This window comes from Scyliorhinus torazame, chromosome 18 (assembly GCF_047496885.1).
Source record: "Scyliorhinus torazame isolate Kashiwa2021f chromosome 18, sScyTor2.1, whole genome shotgun sequence".
NCBI classification, from domain to species: Eukaryota; Metazoa; Chordata; class Chondrichthyes; order Carcharhiniformes; family Scyliorhinidae; genus Scyliorhinus; species Scyliorhinus torazame.
Window position 1 is genome coordinate 51,191,204 of NC_092724.1, and position 21,481 is coordinate 51,212,684.

A 21,481-nucleotide genomic window follows, 5' to 3' on the forward strand; every position below is an offset into this window, starting at 1 on the left:
ATCTGGGCCATACTCTGGAGTGCTTCGGCCATGTCCACCTATGTCTGGGACACGATATTGAGGACCTCAGCCAAGGCCGTCAGAGACTGAGCTATGCCTTGGACACCACCACTTATTGTTTTTTTAAATTTAATGTACCCAATTCATTTTTTCCAATTAAGGGGCAATTTAGCGTGACCAATCCACCTACCTTGCACATCTTTGGGTGGTGGGGCGAAACCCACACAGTGTCCCTGAGCCAGGATCGAACCTGGGACCTTGGCGGCATGAGTCAGCAATGCTAACCACTGTGCCACCGTGCTGCCCCGGACACCATCACTTATGACTTGCACATCGTGCTCCAGATTATCCACTGTGGTCACCACCCTATCAGTGTTGGTCTGGGTTCCATGCAATGCCGGCACTATCTCCTGCACCTGAAGCTTTTGGGACTCCTCCAATCGGCTTTGCAGTCGCAGGAATGTTGCTGACACTCCCTCCTGAATCTCACGGCTCTTATCATCTGTAGCAGCTCAGGGAGAATCTTGCCCAGAGGATCGGCAACTGGCTGGGGCCCAGCAGAATCCTGCGATCCAGCACACCTCTGACTGTTGTCTCCCTCGGATGGTCCTGCCCCCACCTGATGTGCATCAACAGCTGTGTGGTGCTCACCAGATAGTAACCCAGATGCCTGTCTGCTAATTTCACCCAAGGTGTGTATCTCTGCGATGGTGGAAGTTGCAGATGATAGCTGTGACTCATTGTCGGTGTTCTCCTCGGAACTCTACTCCGCGGTGTTCTCTTGGATGGCATATTCCAGATGGCCCGGCCTAATCAGATGGTGATCCTGCAAGACATTGGATATGGGAAAGGGAAGGATAACTGTCTGGAACATCAACAGCTGACTTGAGACAGGTCATCTGGATGAAGGGGCAGTGGATCCTCACTTCTCTGGCACAGGCCAACCTCGCTGTCGGTCACTGCTTGCTCCTTGTGTAACCCCATGATCTCCAAGGCCCTTTCCTCATAGGTGATGACTCGGAACACTGGGATTCTGTTCATCTTGTCCCTTTCCTTATTATAAGCTACCTTCTCCTGTTGGGACAAAGAGAGGAGTTAAATTGCATACTTGATGGGTCAGGAGGTCTGCAGCTGGTGCCATGTGTGGGCACCACACTGAGACATTAAAGGGCTGTGATGGTGAGTGCTGAGGAATAATCTTGGAGATCGGACGTTGGGAGAGTGCAAGGTGTCAACTAATGGGGGGGGGGGGTGCGAGGGTTTTGGGAATTAAAGGGTGGCAGGTGGGACTGATGACAGGGAGAGGTGCATCTCACATGGCGTCGTTCATCTTTCGACATTGGTTTTGCTGGGCCTTGTTGCCATCTAAAATGGCCACAAATCACTAGATACCGGGACTTGGGACCTGTGTGTGCAAACTGAACCCCTTTACTTTAGGCAAACCAAAGGATGCCCTGGGACTCGTACTCAATCGTACAAAGTGCCTAAGTTTACATGTACCTGCTGCTAAATGGGCCATTCAGGCTCTCGTGTTAAGGTTTGTGATAATATACTGTATAAGCTGATTTAAATCTCTGTACTGTAAAAATGTTTAAATTTTATAAGAAAGTAGTATAAGTTTATTTTTAGTAATGAATTTGTGTAAAGTTAGGTAATGTGTTATGTAGAATGTATTTGAATAAGTGTAATTCAGGTGTTTCTTGACCGACAGGTGACTGGGGATGCAGGGCAGGTATTGATTCGAGTCTGTGATCCACCACCCTTCGCGTTCAAAATCAAGAGGAGGGATATTTGGCCATCTAAAATGGCCTCCCGCAAAGAACACTGGGAAAAATGGTCAAACTCAGGAACAGACAGGCTGCAGCTTGCACACAAAAGCTGCAGCTCAGACATTTTTAACTGCCCAGGCATCCCAGGAACAATAGAACTATCCTACCCAAGCCCACACCTTCACCCCACCCAACCGTTTTGGACACTAAGGGCAATTTAGCATGGCCAACCCACCTAACCTGCACATCTTTGGACTGTGGGAGGAAACCGGAGCACCCGGAGGAAACCCACGCAGACACGGGGAGAATGTGTGGGCTCCGCACTGACAGTGACCCAAGCCGGGAATTGAACCTGGGACCCTGGAGCTGTGAAGCAACTGTGATAACCACTATGCTACCGTGCAGCCCAAATCCTGTCAATCACATTGTTTACCAGACACAGTGAGACCCAAGCCTCTGCCCCGAACACTTCCAGGCATGGCCACTGAGTGCCCACCCCAAAATCGATGTGCCAGCCCGATTGTCAATCAATTGATCAGGACCAATGACACAGAGACCGCCCACATAAGGGCATGAAAATCCAAGCAGGTTTTCATAGAATTTAGTGCAGGAGGCCATTCAGCCCATCGAGTCTGCACCGGCTCTTTGAAAGAGCACCCTACCCAAGCCCACACCTCCACCCTATCCGCATAACCCAGTAACCCCAACCAACACGAAGGGCAATTTTGAACACTAAAGGCAATTTAGCATGGCCAATCCACCTGACCTACACATCTTTGGACTGTGGGAGGAAACCGGAGCACCCGGAGAAAACCCACGCGCACACACAGGGAGAACGTGCAAACTCCGCACAGACTGTGATTCAAGCCGGGAATCGAACCTGGGACCCTGGAGCTGGGAAGCAATTGTGCTAACCACTATGCTACAGGTTAAAAGGTGCTGCACCACCTTAGAAGCTCTCTCTCGATTGCAGCCTTCCAGAGTACAGCTTCATCAGGCAACAACGGTGAACCCATCACCAGCCAAGAGAGGACCATCCACAGAGGGCAGATGACCAGCGACAAGAACTCCAGCACTGTCAGACTACCAGATCACAGATAAGGCCATACCTGCTCTGTACTTGTAGGCCACCTGGAAGTTGTTAAGGTCGTTTGTATTAGTTTATAAGTCCAATGTACATGAACATGTGATTAAGTATTTAACTTTGTGTGTATTAATAAACAATTATTTCACTGAACAACTTGAGATCATTTGTCCGCTGTATACAGGTTAAACACACACTATGATTTATAAAGGCACAACAGTCTCCGACCAACTTGGGGGGCCCACCTCTCCTCCACAGCGTTCAGAAGCCTGGCCAGGTCAGCATTCACAAATCGAAGAGCTGGTGTCCAGGCTGCCATCCTCCTGGCTTGACTGAGAGTGAGTGCTGATGGACCATTTAAATGCTGCTCCCCTTTGATAATTGCGAGCAGCAGAGCTACACATCGGGCAAATCAGATACTTGGAGACTCAGGCATAGTGAGTTTCAGGTGGGGGCATGTCTTTTGCACCAAGGAGGTTCATTTTTTTTGCACTAAGTGCAGAAATGACCCTGAGAATCCCACCCAAAATGTCACATAAGGGGTGATTCACCTGAAAACATATCGTCCTCACCACTTGCCTTCCCACCTTTTGCCTCATTTAAGGGACAATGTAGGGTGGCCAATCCACCTAACCTGCACATCTTTGGGTTGTGGGGGCGAAACCCACGCAGACACGGGGAGAATGTGCAAACTCCACACAGACGGTAACCCGGGTCCTCAGCACTGTAGGCAGCAGTGCTGACCACTGTGTCACCATGCCGTCCCCTCATCTTTTCTCATCTGCATTCACAACTTTCCAAAAGATGGTGTCCGGAATGGGACACAATTCTCCATGTCAGACTGAACCGGAGTCTTGCACAGTTGATCATGAAACCTCCCCCAAAAGTAAGTTAAGATGAAAAAGTCATTAACAAGACACAAAAGCTAGTTCAGTTGCAGAGATAAAAATGCAAGATGTAAATAATAAACACTGGGAACCCGTTGATTCCATATGCCCTCAGTATAAAATACCACAAAACATGTCCAACAACATGGCACTTACAAACACAAACATATAAACACAAACATATTTCAGCATCACCTACAGGGGTAACAGCTACTTATCTTTCAATAACCTGCATACGTGATGCACAGGGTATTGGATTTAATATCAATATTTCAAATTTGTGCATCATCCATTTACATGTTTATTATATATTTTACAGATCATAAATCACATGAATAATTGTACATAAACACATTACTAATCAACATTTGCAGTCATATAATCAAAAAATCTTTTGACTATAGATTAGAAAAATACAGCACCTGATAAACAATTTTAAAATAATACAATATTCAAACAGAATTTGCAGAGTGACAGCAGGATGGCAATCCCAATTTGAAATGTGGGAAAATACCTGTAGCCTGAATTGTGTTATCGTGGACTTAACAATGTGGGGACAAAGCGGAGTGGTCCCACTGGATTTAAAATAACAGTAAAGTCAGAAAATTAGTCACATAAGAAAACTAATTGTATTCACACATTGTGACCTTCTGTATTAGGTTACAGAAGCAAAACGCCCAAGCATCGTTTACCACGGTGAGGAACAGTAGGGTTTTGGCTGATGTGTGAGCCTAGACAGGAGACTGGCGTTTGAGCAAATACATTCACTCGTACAGGCATACACATGATCTGGTGAGTGGCCTCAGTTAGTTCTGGAACTCTTGTAATGGGGCATCACCTGTAACCCCTGTTTGTAGAAACCCACAATTTGATTAAACAAAAGACTATAGCATTCTCCCAATTGTTTTTAAGAATGTCAAGCCTTGAAAAGGACCTTGGGAAAAGATTTCAATGTATTCCAAATTTATACAAACAGAGATAGTTCCTACAGATGTATCTATTTACAGGAGGACAAAAAAAGCATTAAGATATTAGTTAGTATTGTTCATCTCGTGAAAAAGCTCCACTGTCGTCTGAGACCACCGCTCTGCTTCAATCACTGTTGCTTCCTTCACTGTCAGAGTATGCCCCCAGAAGGCTCAAGGAGGAATTACAAACTGCCGATGCTTTTTGTACTTGTGCTGCACTTGATAACACTGCTGAAGCAGGTAACGCCATAGAATTCTGAATCTCGGTAACTAGGACATGAAAGTAAAAACGTATTATATCTATTTGAGAGACAAAGATTTGTTAAGCGACTTGTCTGAGTAACTGAACGGTCTCTCTTAATGAAACTAATAACTGAACATTTTTGTACCTCTCCCAGATTGGCCATCCCAGTAGGGTCCCCCGTTGGATTAAGTGGCAGCATTCTCACCAGTCATTCATTCAGAAAAATGTCTCATCCAGCTCTCAGATGCATAACCTAGTCTGGCACTCCAATGTAAAATGGAGTGGGCACTACACTGTGGCGAATCTGCCTTCTGGTGAGATGGTAAATTGAAAGGGGTGGATATGAAAAATCTCATGGCAGTACACGGAAACCCGAAATCCCTCCCTTGGTCCATATCACTTAAAGCTAAATCAGCACTCATACTAGTATGATCTTCTAGACACGTATCGGCTGTCAGCTTTACTCAATATTGTTGATTTCAGAAGTAATTTGTGAACTGTAAAACACTAAATTCCAAGGATGCGGTAAGCACTGCGTAAATGTGAGTTCTATCGCTTTGAGTTTATCTTCTCTCCTGATTCAGGCTGGGGTGTAGATCAATGAATTGCTGAGACCCTCCTGCCACCTTTCCCTCGAGGGTCATTTGGCTATTTTACCAAGAGGTCATCACGATCATAGCTCAATTCTGTCATCACTCCCACATTTGCACATGTTCCCTTTACAACAGAGGTCAGCAGAGTATTCAGGAAGAACAATCCCAACCGGTTCTTTACCACTCCCCTTTTCTCTCCATGGGCCCAGCAGCACAGCGGACAAGGTCGTTGGTGCCATTCAGCTGCAATCACATAATGTAGCAGAGGCTGGAGCTCGCTAGTGGAAGTAATGTGAACCCTTTCTGTTGCCTGCATTGTTCAGCCTTTATTTCTGAGGGAGTAGCTTTCCAAAATTTGATGGCTGATTAAATTTTTATATAGCTCCCAAAACACTTTGTAGCCAATAAAGTACGTTTGAAATGTAGTCACTGTTGTATTGTAGGAAACGTGATAACCAACTTGTGCATAGGAAGGTCCCGCAAAACAGGAATAAAATAATGACCAAATAATATTTTAGTGATGTTGGGCTGAGGGATAAAGAGAGGCATGGACTCCAGAGAAATTATCTGCTTTTTATTGAACAGGGCCAGGGATCCTTTGCGCTCACTTGCGAGGGGAGAGCTTAGTTTAAAACCTAATCTAAAAGATAAAACTAGCATCTCCACTTATGCATCACTGACGTGTCAGTGTAGATTTGTGCTCAAGTCTCTAGAGTGGGTCCCGAGTCATATGAATTAGGAACAGGAATAGGTCACTCAGCCCCTTGAACTTGCTCCGACTGTGGCTGAAATGATTGTAACATTAGGCCTATCTCCGATAACCTTACACCCCCTTGTTTATCAAGATTCTATCTACCTGTGCAATAAAAATATTTACTCTGCTTCCTCTGCCTTTTGAGGGAGTTCCAAAGATTCACTACACACAGAAATAAATCCTCAAAAATTTCCCCATCTGACTTAAATGAGCGACCCTTTATTTTTAAACAGTGTACCCAGCTCTAGATTCTCCCACAAGAGGAAACATCCTCTCCACATCCACCCTGTCAAGACTGCGCAGGATCCTAAATGTTTCAATCAAGCCATCTCTTACACTTAACTCCAATGGATACAAGCCAAGCATGCCAAACCTTTCCTCCAGGACAATCACCCATTCCTGGTATCAGTCGCGTAAACCTTCTCTGAACTGCTTCTAACGCATTTACATCTTTCCTTAAATAAGCAGACAATTCAACGCACAATACTCCAGATGTGGTCTCACCAGTGCCCCATACAGCTGAAGCATAATAATCTTAGTTATTTATTTAATTCCCCCTTGCAATAAACAATAACATTCTATTAGCTTTCCTAATTTCTTGCTGTACCTGCATACTAACCTTTTGTGATTCATGCATTAGGACACCCATATCCCACTGCACTTTAGAGCTCTGAAATCTCTTACCATTTAGATAATATGCTTCTTCTTTATTCTTTACACTAAAATAGACATGTTTTTGCTTTGTGCTTTATACTACTTTTAACTTTCTTAGTTAAACACGAATGGTGGGTCCTCCTCGTGGAATTTTTCTTTCTTGTTGGAATGTATCTATTCGGTGTATTATGTCTGCCACTGAATTTCTATTGACCTATCCCATAACCTCATTTGCCAATTTATTTCGGCTAGCTCTGCATTCGTGCCCTCAGAAAGTATAAAGTACTAGTTTTGCGCACACTCTCTTTTCCCTTAAACCAAATATAAAACTCAATCACGTTATGATCGCTGCTGCCTAGAGGGGCCTTCACTGAGGTTATCAATTAATCCTGTCTCATTGCACAATACCAGGTCTAATATAGCATGCTCTTTGATTGTCTCTAAAATGTGGTCCAAGACGCGATCGTCAGAACATTCTATGAATTCCTCATATAAGGCTACCTTTGCCCATTTGATTTTTCCAGTCAATTCATAAATTAAAATCCCCCATGATTATTGCTGTATCTTTCTGGCAAGCTCCTATTATCTCTTCCTTTATACTCTGTCCTACCATGTAGTTACAATTAGAGAGCCTTCACACCACTCCCATATGCGACTTTTTGCCTTTATAATTTTTCAGCTCAACCCAAATCGTTTTTACACCCTGGTTTCCTGAACTTGGGTAATTCCTCTCTAATGTGTTAATATCATAATTAATCAAGAGTCACCCCTCTACATTTCACTAGCTTCCTGTCCTTCCTTAATATAATGATCCATTATCCTTTGATTTCAGAGTGAGTGCTATCCACGGAGTTTACTCAGCTTATTAAACGTCATTGCATGAAGACTGTCAGGGCTGTGCATCATAGAAGATAAGACACATTTTACAAGATCAAAGTCAAGGGTGGGCTATTGAGAAGTACACACATTGATGTGCCCCAGAGTGCCTGGAGAAGTAAATTAGCCACAGTGCTTTCTCAATAAAACATACTCAGATGATTAAAAAAATTCTCAGTATCTTGCGGCCAATTCTCACCAAGTCTGGTTGGGCAATCTTTCTGGACACTGTCACTTTTGCTAAGGTTCGATGAATCTGCTTTCTTGGTCTGTGCTTTCTTCACCACCAACCCAGAGAGATGAGGATTGCCGGTGAGCTTTCCCACACTTTTCTCCCAACTCTCTGGTTTCAATTTCTTATTCGGACGATCAGTATTCTGCTGCAGAGACAAATTAAAATCACAACGAGAAATAAAAGAACAATGAGAAATACCATATTAACTTGCATATGGGCTGCAACTTCTCAAAGCCAAAAATAGCAGTTTTGCTAGCAGTCTGAAAGCACTTCAACACATTGAGTCTCATGTGGCTAACATGAGCAACCCTTCTATCTGCTTCTCCTTAGCTGGGTTAATCAGAGACTAACAGGTTAGACGATTCATTCCTATTCTCTCATCCTTTCAGAGTTCCTTTCATTCTTTCTTGAAAGGTTCTGTTCATACACACAAACCTATGACTCATGGTCACACAGGCATTGACAGCTTTCTGCTACAAAATGATAATACTGAGGATGCTAGAAATCTGAAAGAAATGCAGAAGCTGTGGAGGGAGAAACAGAGTTAACATTTCAGGCCGACTACCATTTGTCAGAATGTAGCTTTCCCACAGAAAATTCCCACAAACAGCAGTGCGATACTGACCAAATAGTCAGTTTTAATGATATTGTTTGACGGACAAATAATTGGCCAAGACCAAGGTTTGATGAAAGATCGTTCCCCTGAAATATTAATTCTATTTCTCTCTCCTCAGATATGGCCAGATTGGCTGAGCATTTCCTGTTTTTATTTGAGTACTCTGGTACCTTGGCTCTTGTTACAATCCTTCATGTGGGTGTTTTGATGGTGAGTTTTGGCAAGCTATTCCAATATGGTTAAATCTAACCCTGCCTTTATCCAGGTATGCATAGTGCTGGTTGGGATTCGTGGATGGCCATTAGGGATAGGAACCGTGGCTGATTGTCTTCTTTCTCTATCCAACGGGTCCTGAGGACAATCATAGTGACGAATGTGATATAAAATAGTTACTTTAGAGATACTAGTTAATGTAATGTAGAAATAAGCCACTTTGATTCTGGCAGTTAGGGACAAAGGAATTTGAGACCGCATGGAAAAAGCAGGGAGAGGTGTGTCTATGAGAGTGATGCTGCATTGATAGGGGCCAGAGAAAGGGATTGGAAGTGAGCCAATCAGAATAGATCAAACAGGTCAGGAGGGATATAGGCTGACCTATGGGCGTCGAGTATGTGAAACTTGATACCATTTGAATTGATTTGCAGAGATCCCTTTGTTTCTTTGTTCATTCGCTTTCTGGGATATAGGAAACTGGATGTCTCTTATGTTTCTATGAAATGAATCAAGCTTGCAAGCTAAATAAATAACTTCTTTTTACGTGCGAATCCATCTCAACTTTTATTGAGGCCAGACTGACAGAGAAAGAAATTTGGAAATCAACATTTGGTGCCGAAACCCGGGATTTCTCAGGGCGGTCCTGATCCAACTGCAAAATCAGAATTAGACTGATTATGAACAGGAGGATGGGGAACAAAGGGCCCTCAATGTAGAACTGGAAAATGACCGCGCATTGATTGTTCCCCTCTTCTTATCATCTGATTAGTCTGGTCACTCGCGGTTGGCACAGAAAGACCGCCTCGACGAAATCACAGGTCAGTCTGGGGATTAGCAATTTAATTGATGGGATTTCATATTGTTGTTTCGGCTTGGGTTAGGGTTTTGGGTTGATGGGACATCTCAAATGATGATTCAATTCCAAGTATAAGGGTTCAGAGGCTGATGTGACTTCAGTAATGAAGGTTCAGTCTATTATATGGGTTCAGAGGCTGATGTGACTTCAGTAATGAAGGTTCAGTCTATTATATGGGTTCAGGGGCTGATGTGACTTCAGTAATGAAGGTTCAGTCCAGTATAACTGTTTTTAAATCTGAAGATGGTTCAACTCTATGTGTGAGTGTTTTAAATATATAGTTGATTAAGCTAAAATTGTCTCCTTGGACTGTATTGGCGAAAAACGCAGTTCCGAGGTCTAGTTGAGATTGTGAGGAATGCTGCATATTGGTTGAAGCAGAAGTCTCTCAAAGGGTTAACAGCAGAAGGCGAAGTTGAAAACAGACAGTGCTTCTCACTCAGGCTTTGAGATAACAGCAGCAGCCTGTAGTGTAATTGGATACCTTTCCTTTGAGTCAGTGAACACCAGCAAAGTTACGTTTTGAATTAATTAAAGGAAACCAGTGGGTTTCTCCACCTCTTTGATAAAAGTTATTATTTTCGAAAGCAATTGATTGAAATTGCCAGAATCTTAAGTTTTACTTACTTGAAATAAGGTTTATCTCATTTTATCTGGAGATTAATAGAAACTTAAAGAAGATCATGGACACCATTTTAAAAAGTGTCAATCTGGAGATGATAGTTGATTTTGCTAATACTTGTGTATGTAAAAGAAAAAAAAAACTTGTTAAAAGAAAAATTGTTAAGATAAAGAAATAATTAAGTTGTAAATGTTATACAAGTTTGTGTTAAGCAAATTGTAAATTTAGTTCTGAGTTGAGATCAGAGCTAAGCTTGCAAGTTGCAGTAATTCAATTTGAATTTTCAAACATTTTTAAGTTTAAAAAAAAAAGAGCAAATAGAGAAAAGGACACAGATCTTGAATGCGTTGAATAGCACATTTCAAAGGCCCATAAATCTTTCTGTTATCTTAGACCTAAAACCTAGGAAGACTGAAGAGCCAGAGGAATTTCTGGAGCGTTTTAATGAAATCTACCGGGGGCAGTCAGGCGATTTGCTGTATCAAAATGGTCAGAATTCCCCTCAATACTGTGCTATGTTAATGCATTGCCTACCACCTTCTGTGGTTACTGCTGTGAAATGTAATAACATGAATTGGACAGAGAACGACCCTTCCCAGATGGCAAGGGCAGTCAGATTTTACTGGAAGGAGGGTGTAGGCCAAGAAGGAGGCTCAGTTACAAAGGTTAAGACTGAGTATGTAATGAAAAAGGATGATCTGCGACCCCAACAAGCGGCAGAAATGGTAGTTTACCAGCAGGAGCCCCAATATAGTGACTTTGGGTGGGTGGATCAGCGAAGAGGATGAGACAACAGTGCTATATTTCTATCACCCCCCAGTGGTGGACGTTAGACGTTGAACAGTCACTGCATCACGTTACCCTGGCCTATGACAGAACTGGACGAAACAGGGAGTTGGAGGACAAATACCGGCCATTACTTGAGACCGAATGGCCAGTCAAGGTTACAGCCACAGTCACGGGAAAAGAAGGTACAGCCGATTTTGTTACAATATCACCACATTTATGGCCACAGTCAGCTTCGGTAAGCCCTCATATTACACGTCAGGTCCATGACTAGTACCATGCCAGGGATATGGGGCGAATGGGCAGCATCTTACCGCAGCTCGTCAGAATAGGTATGAGATATACCTTTTGAACAATCCACGTCTGACATTTAAATACTGTACCACTATCAATCCAGCCTGTTTTCTTAGCGGTCCCCCTGTCCATGAGGACGCGCCTGGTCAAGAATGTTTAGCCTTGATTCAGGAAACTACCACAATAAGGGGCGATTTGAGTGACATTTCGTCAGAACAACCTGACATGATTATGTGTGGTCAAATATCCCACCGGGGTTTAGTTAATGACGTACTGCAGGCCCTCCTTATGCCAGCGCAGATTTCCGTTATTAAATGCGCTGCCCACACGAATGGTACAACCCCAGTTGACGTTGGTAATGAACGAGTAGATCGTGCAGCGTGAACAGCCGCGCAAATTCAGCAAGTGATGGTGCCTAAGATGTTAAGTCAGACTAAACGATCTACTATAAATATGTCTGCTTCTGACAAGTCAATGCCAACCATTCAAGACGTCATAAGGTTACAGGAGGACGCTCCTGAGAGTGATAAACAAATGTGGAAACGGTTAGGTTGTACATATGATTCTGTTTCCTCTTTATGGACCACGCCTGCACATCAGACTTGTATGTCTGATGTGCTGGCTTTATGGGTCATTGAATGTGTACACTTTGCAACTCATTGTGGGGCTCGAGGGACTAGTGATTTGTTGCTGGACACTTGGTGGCACCCTAAAATGCAAGGGTTGGCCCAAAGTATCAGTAATCGGTGTTTGATTTGTCAGCAATATAACACCGGAAAAGGTATCCCTTGTGGGAAGGGGCAAACCCCGTTGCCCAGTGGTCCCTTTGAGACGCTCCAAATGGATTACATTGAGTTGGAAAGGTGTCAATGTTACAAATATGTTTTGGTCATTGTGGATGTGTTCAGCAGATGGGTCGAGGCGTATCCGACTATCGATAATAAAGCTGCTACTGTGGTTAAAGTCTTGATGAGGGAAATCATTCCCCGGTACGGTATACCAGCTCAGTTAAGTTCTGATAATGGGCCTCATTTTATTGGACAAATTAACAAGGAGTTTTGCTCCCAGTTGGGCATACGCCAGCAGTTACACTGTGCTTACAGACCGCAGGCGGCCGGGTTGGTTGAGCGACACAATCAGACCCTCAAAACTAAATTGGCTAAATTAAGAGCAGACACGGGACTGACATGGCTTAAGTTGCTCCCCGTTGCCCTCTTCCAGCTGCGGGTTACACCTGCGGGACCGGCCCGGCTCTCTCCCGCCGAGATTCTTTATGGCAGGCCTCTTAGAACTCCCTGGAGCCTGCAGGTTCCCAGACTGGCTCAGTTTCATCAGATGACTGAAGAAATGACCGCCTATGTTCTAGCCCTCACGCAAGTGCTCAAGGAACTCCATGGCCAGGTCCGCGCGGCTCACCAGCCATTGCCCCCAGTACCTAGCTCACTTTCAGTCCAGCCCGGTAGTTATGTCATGGTCAAAAATTGGACTAGGAAGGGGTCGGAGCCGCGATGGGACGGGCCCTTCCAAGATCTCCTTACCACCCCCACAGCAGTTAAAGTGGAGGGGCGAAGTGCTTGGGTCCACCTACATCACTGTAAATTGAGTCCATCTCCACTACTGTAAAAGGTCGGATGCTAACCTGCCTCCCTTCTCCAGTGCTATTTTACAGGTGTGGAGCATGATGGAGTGGCTGCGCATCGTCTGTTTGATATTTGGCCTCACTTCGCTTGGCGTGTTATTGGCGATGGACATGGAAAAGGGGAATATTATGTATCTGTGAAGCCCCAACCAATCTACAAGGATACATCACCTATGCAAAGGTGATGTTCTTCGCTGCCCCCATATACGAGGACATGGTATCGGCTCATGGAAGGTCATCAAAGTTAATGAGAATGCAGGAGTCATGAAGCAGTTGCACCGGTCCCGGCGATGGGAAGGGAACATTATATGGACATTGCCTTGTTTTTGGAATACATGTAATTTGATTTTGGATGTGTTAAGAGTGGTACAATAAAGGTAAAATCAGGCTGTCAGAAGAGTGTAGGAAGAGGCTATGAGAAAGAGAAAGGGACTAGAGAGAGGACGGGGCGTATGAGAAGGGAAGTACAGCTAGAACGTAGGTTACCGGGAGATACACTTAAGTTAATTAAAGGCCAAACTGAGGAAAACCCGGGTAGTATGAATCTCTTCTACCAGATTTACCACCGCTTGTATGGCCAGGGACGGGTTGTCTGCTACCCAAACCCCGCAGCGGTGTCTAGGTTATTTTCTGTTTCACCGCTTTGGGGCACTCCCCAAACGGTGGTTCATTGTCATCATTCCGAACCACTGCCCGATCAGGTCACTCTTCCTTACGATCCGGGTTCAGCACCACCGGCTATTTGCCTTCCCCTTCCTCGGGATAATTCCCATTCACAGTACGATAGGCTGTGACGGTGGAGGGCGCACATACCTAGCCACTTCACTCCCAATAGGGATTCCCGGTCGTACGAGAATTGCTTCAGCAGTGAAGGATATGGCTGTTTGCTGGTAGAGGTGGACACAAATATAACATGTCTGTTTCCCACCTGTACGGACAGGAGGTGCCATATCACCCAGGCGTCTGGCCAATGCGTTTGTTACAACACCACTTGCATTCCATTGAACGCCGGCCTCCAGCTCCTCTGTGGCTGGGCGAATGTCTCTCATATCACTGTTGGGACTAGGGCTTTCCGCATTGCTGGGCGGCCCGAATGGCATTTCAAAGTTGGATAAACTGGGAGGTGTGGGGGGTTCCTTGGCTGTCAGTGATCGGAATTATTTTATTTGCGGCCTTACCATCTTGGGAAATGAAACCTTGGGAGCCCTCGGGGCAATAACCAAGGAGTTGTCTCAGCTACGGTTGTTTGCAATGCAGAACCGGTATGCTCTTGACTATCTTCTGGCCCGTGAGGGTGGGGTATGCGCCATAGTACAGGGCAAGTGTATCATGGGAGTTCAGGACTTGACCGCTAACATCACTAAATTTATGGATCGCATACGGGATCACTTGGATGGAATGCAGGATCCTGGCTCTTGGGGTAACTGGGGATTTGGAGGATGGAAGGCCTGGTTGATAAATATGGCCATGTATCTAGTGGTAGCTATCGGCTGCATCTTTGTGGGCCTGGCCATCCTTAAATGTGTGATGGGTAGAATGCGGGGTGCACTGGATCAGATCACCGCCCCAATCACCGAAAAAAAATTTAACTGTTAAAATCCATGAGGGTGAGGCAGATGAAGGGGGGCTAAGACAGGAATTGGAAATGCAGCGACGGATCTTTTAGATGAGGAACCGTAGCTATGGATTGGATAGTTCGGTTATCATGGAATGATAAAAGGAGGGAATGACGAATGTGATATAAAATAGTTACTTTAGAGATACTAGTTAATGTAATGTAGAAATAAGCCACTTTGATTCTGGCAGTTAGGGACAAAGGAATTTGAGACCGCATGGAAAAAGCAGGGAGAGGTGTGTCTATGAGAGTGATGCTGCATTGATAGGGGCCAGAGAAAGGGATTGGAAGTGAGCCAATCAGAATAGATCAAACAGGTCAGGAGGGATATAGGCTGACCTATGGGCGTCGAGTATGTGAAACTTGATACCATTTGAATTGATTTGCAAAGATCCCTTTGTTTCTTTGTTCATTCGCTTTCTGGGATATAGGAAACTGGATGTCTCTTATGTTTCTATGAAATGAATCAAGCTTGCAAGCTAAATAAATAACTTCTTTTTCGTGCGAATCCATCTCAACTTTTATTGAGGCCAGACTGACAGAGAAAGAAATTTGGAAATCAACAATAGCCACTCTACTTGTGCCATGGCGGAGGTCAGCACGACCAGGGAAGGTACCTGGGATCGTTCTGCTTGATCTGGCTCAGCTAGAAACTGAAAAGTCAGCATTATCTAATCATTCTCTGCATTCAGAGAGCTGCGACTGTCACATGGGACTAAATTAATCAGAAAAAGATGGATTTTTAAAAACTTGAAACCTGTATGATTTGTAGAAATAAATCTCTGGAAGCATGTGCAAGGCCACAAAGCTAGTCTCAGAGGATCGCGCCATATATGGAAAGATTGGAAGAATGACTAAAAGTTGGTGACTGAGAGAAGATCTCTAGAGAAGACTCACAGGTAACTTCGTAATGTTAAACGATTCATACCAAGCAGTGACAATAATATACAGGCGGAAACTGGGGAATTTAGAGTGGATGCCCAAATGTTCTTCACTAGAGTGGACAATAAATGAAAAGACTTCTGGGTGGAATATTGGGAGAAAAATGAGGAAAACTGGAGATTTTTCCTGGAAACCCTGAGCCAATGGGCGGCACGGTACCACAGTGGTTAGCACTGTTCCTTCACAGAACCAGGGTCCCGGGTTCGACTCCCGGCTTGGCCCATTGTCTGTGCGGAGTCGGCACGTTCTCCCCGTGTCTGTGAGGGTTTTCTCCGGGTGCTCCGGTTTCCTCCCATTAGTCCTGAAATATGCGCTTGTTAGGTGAATTAGATATTCTGAATTCTTTCTCAGTGTAACCGAACAGGCACCAGAGTGGCGACTAGAGGATTTTCACAGTAACTTCATTGCAGTGTTAATGTAAGCCTACTTGTGACACTATTATAAGGATTATTATCTGGACTGAATGGTCTTCCAGAAATGTGACAATGTGTGAAATTTATTTCTGACTTTTCAAACATTTGAAATGGAATGAGTATCCTACCTCATTGAGTATATCCGTGGGCTTCGGAGGCACTTTGGGTTTCAGTTTGCAAGGTGGTTTCAGGGGTTCCTCATCAGAGTCCGAGTCTTCTAGAATTCTCTTTGTGTGAGCACTTTCCAGCATGGACCTTTCAGGATAGAAACAAGTGAGATAAATCTACAGAGGGAACCTATTCCTGGCAAGTAAACTCTCCACTGATAGGTATGCTTGGTTGGGGAAGGGTGAGGAGCATCAGGGGAGGAAGAGGAGGGTCAAGAGGGAAGGAGAGAGTGTGGAGGAAACAAAATTGACTGGATTCCAAACTTCCGAAAACCACAATGTAGCAATGGACATGGTGTCATTTGTTCACAAAGGTCCCAAGGTGAGAGCTCTCAAGCTTGTTCTAAAAACAGTCCCATTGTTTCTTAATTTTCAGCTTCACAAGTGCTGGTGAATGGATTGCCGTTGTACTGGAGTGAAAGCAGTGACACACGCAGCATCTCAGTTCTACTGGATCAAATTGATCACAATACATTGGAACCGAGGAACATGAAATACATATACACCAGCATCTGGTGCTAATTGAGTTGTGTTGATGTCACCAAATCAAACCGCAAGATTTAAAAAAAACTAATCTCAACAAGAAGGTTGTGGTTTATTTTGAAGTAAGGTGAGAAAAAGGTGATCAAAATATTTCCTTGGAGGCGGAAGTTAATAATGGCTGTAATCCATTACTCCCCAACTCATGCAGGGCATCACTCCATCCCAGTACTTTGTAGAAAATTGCCTTTGTGTGCATATAGAGAATGAGTGTCAGCAAGTTATTCCACTCTGAAATACATCACAGTGGAACCCTGTCTTATCACACATTTGCAAAACAAAAATCTGGTTTGCGAATGGAAAGGGAATCTTCATTTATTTCCCTAGATCCTCTATCTGACCCTATCTGTGATGCTCCCAGCACCACTCCGGCTGTGATCAGCAACTCAGCTTTCTTCTGGATCCATCCTTCGTTTTGGCTTCTTAATGCTGAAGGTCATTATTACTAGGGCTGAAACTATTCGGCATTTTGAAAGTTTGACTTACTTCATCTCTCTTTCATCATCCTCCTCTTGTTTTCGTTTCCGATCCTCTTCATATTTCTGATACTCCAGTAACATGCCCTCGAAGTCCACGTTTGCCTGTCGCTGGTTCAACTCCTTCAGCTCCTGCAGATTTTCCAAGACCTCCATTTCCATCTTGGAGTCTTTAGTCCGGTTCTCCAGAATCTTTAAAAAGGATAAACACAGTACACTGAGTGCTGGGATCACTCAAAAGCCTGCAGCTACTATATTGCACAGACTAGGATGGAGTTATCTACTCTCCCTAATCTCTGTTGATCTCTCCATGTACAGGCAGCTGCTACGATTCACGTCACCATTTAATAAGAGGAAAAGTCAGTCAATCCAGGTTCCTCGTTCCTGTATACTATCCAATGACCTTTGCTAAATAGTATGAACTCGATAGTGAGTAAGTCAAGAATGGTTTTCATCCATTGTTCACTATCGACAGAGCAGTCTCCCAGCAGTTGCTCTCTAGGCTCAGCTATGAAGGAAGGACCTTGGATGAGCTACTGGAAGATGCCCATGGATCTTCAGAAACGGTCAGCACCATTTAGGACTGGTGGTGAAGAATGCCTGTGCGTTTTAGCATTGGTTACAGATTGGTAATCATAGGAAAAAATGGGAAGACCGCAAATATTGAAAAAGACGAGGTACAAAAATTACAATCTAATTAATGGAGCTGGAATACGAAGAGGTGGAAGTTATATTAGGTGCATTTTTATTGGATAATTATTTGAATAGAAACAATGTACAAGGGTAGGAGGAAAAGGCAGGAGAATGGCACTAAGCGCATTTGGAGAACCAGTGCAGACACAATGGGCTGAATGGCCTCCTTCTGCACTGTAACAAACCTGTAATATAAAGCTTGTTCTGCATTCAGTACTGGGAACTGCAGCCCAGAACGATACTGGGAATGAAATAGCTATCCTGGTGCAGGCAGGAACATTAGTTTCCAGAATTCTATTGATTTCTGTCCTGGATGCTCAGCGATTAGGCTTTTGCTTACCCGGGGTATAGAAAATGAAGAAGAACTGATCTAATTGAGGTTTTTAAGATGATTGAAGGATTTGACAGGGCAGAGAGAAAAGAGCTATTTTCTCGGGGGAAAGAAATACGTGCATTTATATAGTCTTTCTTGACTTTAGGATGTCCCAAAGCTTTTTACAGCCAATGAAATTCTTTTGAAGTGTCATCATTGATGTAATGCAGAAGTCCAGATCAAAGAGACATACGCTTAAACTTACAGTTCAGCATTTCAGGAATGCCATCTGAAAGAGATTTTTCACACAAAATGTAACGGAATACCTGGAACTCTCATCACTCAAAATGATGTTGAGGCTAGGGTAATTTAAATTGAGATTGTTAGATTTTTGTTAGGCAAGGGTATTAAGAGCTACAGAGTCAAGGCAGATAGACTGTGTTAAGATGTAATCAGCCATCACAAAAGATACAATGCCGAAGAGGCCCTTCAGCCCACCAATTCTGTACCGACACAAGAAAAACACCTGACCTGCCTACCTAATCCCATTTGCTAGCACTTGGCACATGGCCTTGAATGTAATGATGTGCCAAGTGCTCATCCAGGTACTTTTTAAAGGATGCAAGGCAAACCGCCTCTACCATACTCCCAGGCAATGCATACCTGATGCACAATCAATGACCACTAAAGCGAGGTAGTAGTCCAACTGAAGGCTTTAATAAGCTAGATGTTTCCCTCAGCAGCTCAGGTACAGAATGAAGGCTGCTGGGGCGGCACAGGCTCTTACACCCCGCCTAGCAGGGCGGAGCTAGCATACAGCTTAACCAATAGGAAACATACAATATCTACCAATGGTGTTCCAGCATTACCAGGTACCATAATAACTCTACACAGACTACCACAATACCCTCTGGTTAAAAATGTTTGTCCTCAGTCCCCATAAACCACCTGCCCCTCCCCTTGAACTTAGTGTTCCCTTGTGACTGACTCTTCAACTAAGGGGAACAGCTGCTCCCTATCCACCCTGTCCATGCCCCTCATAATCTTGCACACAATTCCATATTCTAGCTGAACAGGTTCAAAGGTTGGACGGCCCACTCTGTTTCTTAAACACATTGGGCACAGGTCATCTCATTGTTATCTTCTGAACAGAAAAAGACCGGGTTGTCTTCACATAGCAAATATTTTTAATTATCACGTTCCACCTTCTCACCCTCTGACCTAACCTTTTTCACATCTCAACTCCTGCCCTTAACTCTGAACAATAAAATCTTCAGAATGTGCCTGGATTGTTTCAAAAGCTGCTTGAAAGGTATGTCCCAAGCACTTGCAACTTAATTCCTATTTCAGATCTTCAAACAGGAGCTTTAACAGCAAAATGTTAATTTGGCTCTCACCCCACCCTCTGTACACTGACCATATTTATTTATTCTTTTTTAAAAATAAATTTAGAGCACCCAATTTTTTTTCCAATTGAGAGGCAATTTAGTGTGGCCAATCCAGCTACCCTGCACATCATTTGGGTTGTGGGGGTGAGACTCACACAGATACAGGGAGAATGTGCAAACTCCACATAGACAGTGGCCTGGGGCCGGGATTGAACCCGGGTTCTCTGCGCCGTGAGGCAGCAGTGCTAACTACTTTGCCACCATGTCGCCTTTTTGCACACTGACCTACGGTAATCTACCTGGATCAGCAGGGGTGGGAGACAGGAATAGAAGGATATGTTGATGAGGTTACACGAAGGGTGGGAGACGACCTGTCTAGAGCGTTAACACTGACATGGGTTTGTTGGGCCATTTCGGTGCTGTAAATAGTTAGTAATACCTTCATCGGGTTGTTCAGCTCTTCATCCTCTCGCTCTTTCTGAATTTGTTTCTCTTGCTCCTCCAGCAGCTTCTCCGCTTGAAAGTTCCGTGTCGCTCCGTGCTCCATCACATAGTCTGTATTCTCAGGGTCAGTCTACAAGGTTAACACACAGCAGCAATTAATTAAATGGCACATGTCAAGCCAAATTCATTTCCCTGGTCCAAATAGGAAGAGAATCCTGCAGCCAGCTTTTTTAAAAACATCTTTCCTGTAAGTATTAAAGAGTTTATAGGCTGGGATCCTGGGCTCTGCAAACATAGTGGATTTTAGTCAATGTTCTTAAAAATAGTCTAGTGCACCACAGCTTTAATGCCTTCAGTGATTCAATAATGACATTTGCCATCAAGGCTTACACCAGTAGAATGGGGAGTAAAAACTAATGGGCATTGTTAGCTAAGGCTTGCATTAATTGACCATTTATTGCTAGGTACACATGGGCCAGATCAAGTGTCAACTATGTTGAAGTGGGACAGGGGTCGCACTGGCGCCACAGCGAATAATGACGTCTTTCCCAAAAGGAGCCAATTCGACTTTTAGTTTTTTGAAATAAATTTAGAGTACCCAATTCACTGTTTCCAATTAAGGGGCAATTTAGCGTGGCCAATCCACCTACCATGCACATCTTTTGGGTTGTTGGGGTGAAATCCACGCAGACACGGGAGAATGTGCAAACTCCAGGCGGACAGTGACCCAGAGCCGGGATCGAACCTGGGACCTCAGTGCCATGAGGCAGCAATGCTAGCCACTGTGCCACCGTGCTGCCCGCCAATTTGATTTTTACGACAGCTGCATGGTTCTAATCCTTCTGGGATTTTCCCCTCTGGCCCCGACGAGCATCCTGAAAGCGCTCAGGTCAAATCTGGAGCATCTCTCTCCCGTGACACTAGGTGTTTTGATGGTTTTGCACCAAACACGGGGTTGAAAAGAAAACTCACCAGCACAACCAAAACTTTCCAAAGTCACAGTGGATCTTGTACATTTGAAGACAGCAAAAAACAAGGCAGCTTTTGGACACAATGTTACGTGAAGTCAATTATCTGCAATTGACTAGTTAACCGGCAGCTAAACACATCTTACAAGCTGGAATTCAGGAGGATCCCCAAGCTGTAATAACTGATCATTACTGGTTGCTTAGGAAACGATTTGCTTTCAGGTTCAAACCATATGAGCAAGCGGAACTTGGCGGGTGAGAGAAAGACCCTTAGATCCTTCTTATACCTCCCCAGTCTCAGCCCCTCCATATGTTGCCCTTGAGTTGGCTGCGATGGGACAGAGACCATTGTTCACCTCCTTTTGGAACATGCCTTTGCAAAGAAGATCTGGAAATAGATGCAATGACGCTTGTCAAGGTTCATCTCGAGCA

The 21,481-nt window shown here is 44.2% G+C and overlaps 1 protein-coding gene and 1 long non-coding RNA gene across 3 annotated transcripts in view; one reads left to right on the plus strand and one right to left on the minus strand.

Annotated features, from left to right (window-relative positions):
• Positions 1 to 3,009, plus strand: part of LOC140395210 (uncharacterized) — a 34,616-nt gene extending 31,607 nt beyond the window's left edge. Inside the window, exon 2 of the long non-coding RNA XR_011936128.1 lies at positions 1,712 to 3,009. This is a non-coding gene — a long non-coding RNA (uncharacterized lncRNA). The remainder of the gene's footprint in view (positions 1 to 1,711) is intronic.
• A 1,018-nt stretch (positions 3,010 to 4,027) lies between these two features.
• yju2 (YJU2 splicing factor homolog) overlaps positions 4,028 to 21,481 on the minus strand; it is a 39,078-nt gene continuing 21,624 nt past the window's right edge. The window contains exons 4-8 of one of the 2 annotated variants that reach the window (XM_072482749.1): positions 20,077 to 20,211; positions 17,254 to 17,435; positions 16,189 to 16,315; positions 8,029 to 8,206; positions 4,028 to 4,978 (exon numbers count right to left, since the gene is read on the minus strand). In XM_072482749.1, coding sequence (XP_072338850.1) covers positions 4,833 to 4,978; positions 8,029 to 8,206; positions 16,189 to 16,315; positions 17,254 to 17,435; positions 20,077 to 20,211 — 768 coding nt within the window. In that variant the 3' untranslated portion in view covers positions 4,028 to 4,832. Of the gene's footprint in view, positions 4,979 to 8,028; positions 8,210 to 16,188; positions 16,316 to 17,253; positions 17,436 to 20,076; positions 20,212 to 21,481 lie in introns of both variants that reach the window. The other variant, XM_072482748.1, reaches the window with a different exon arrangement.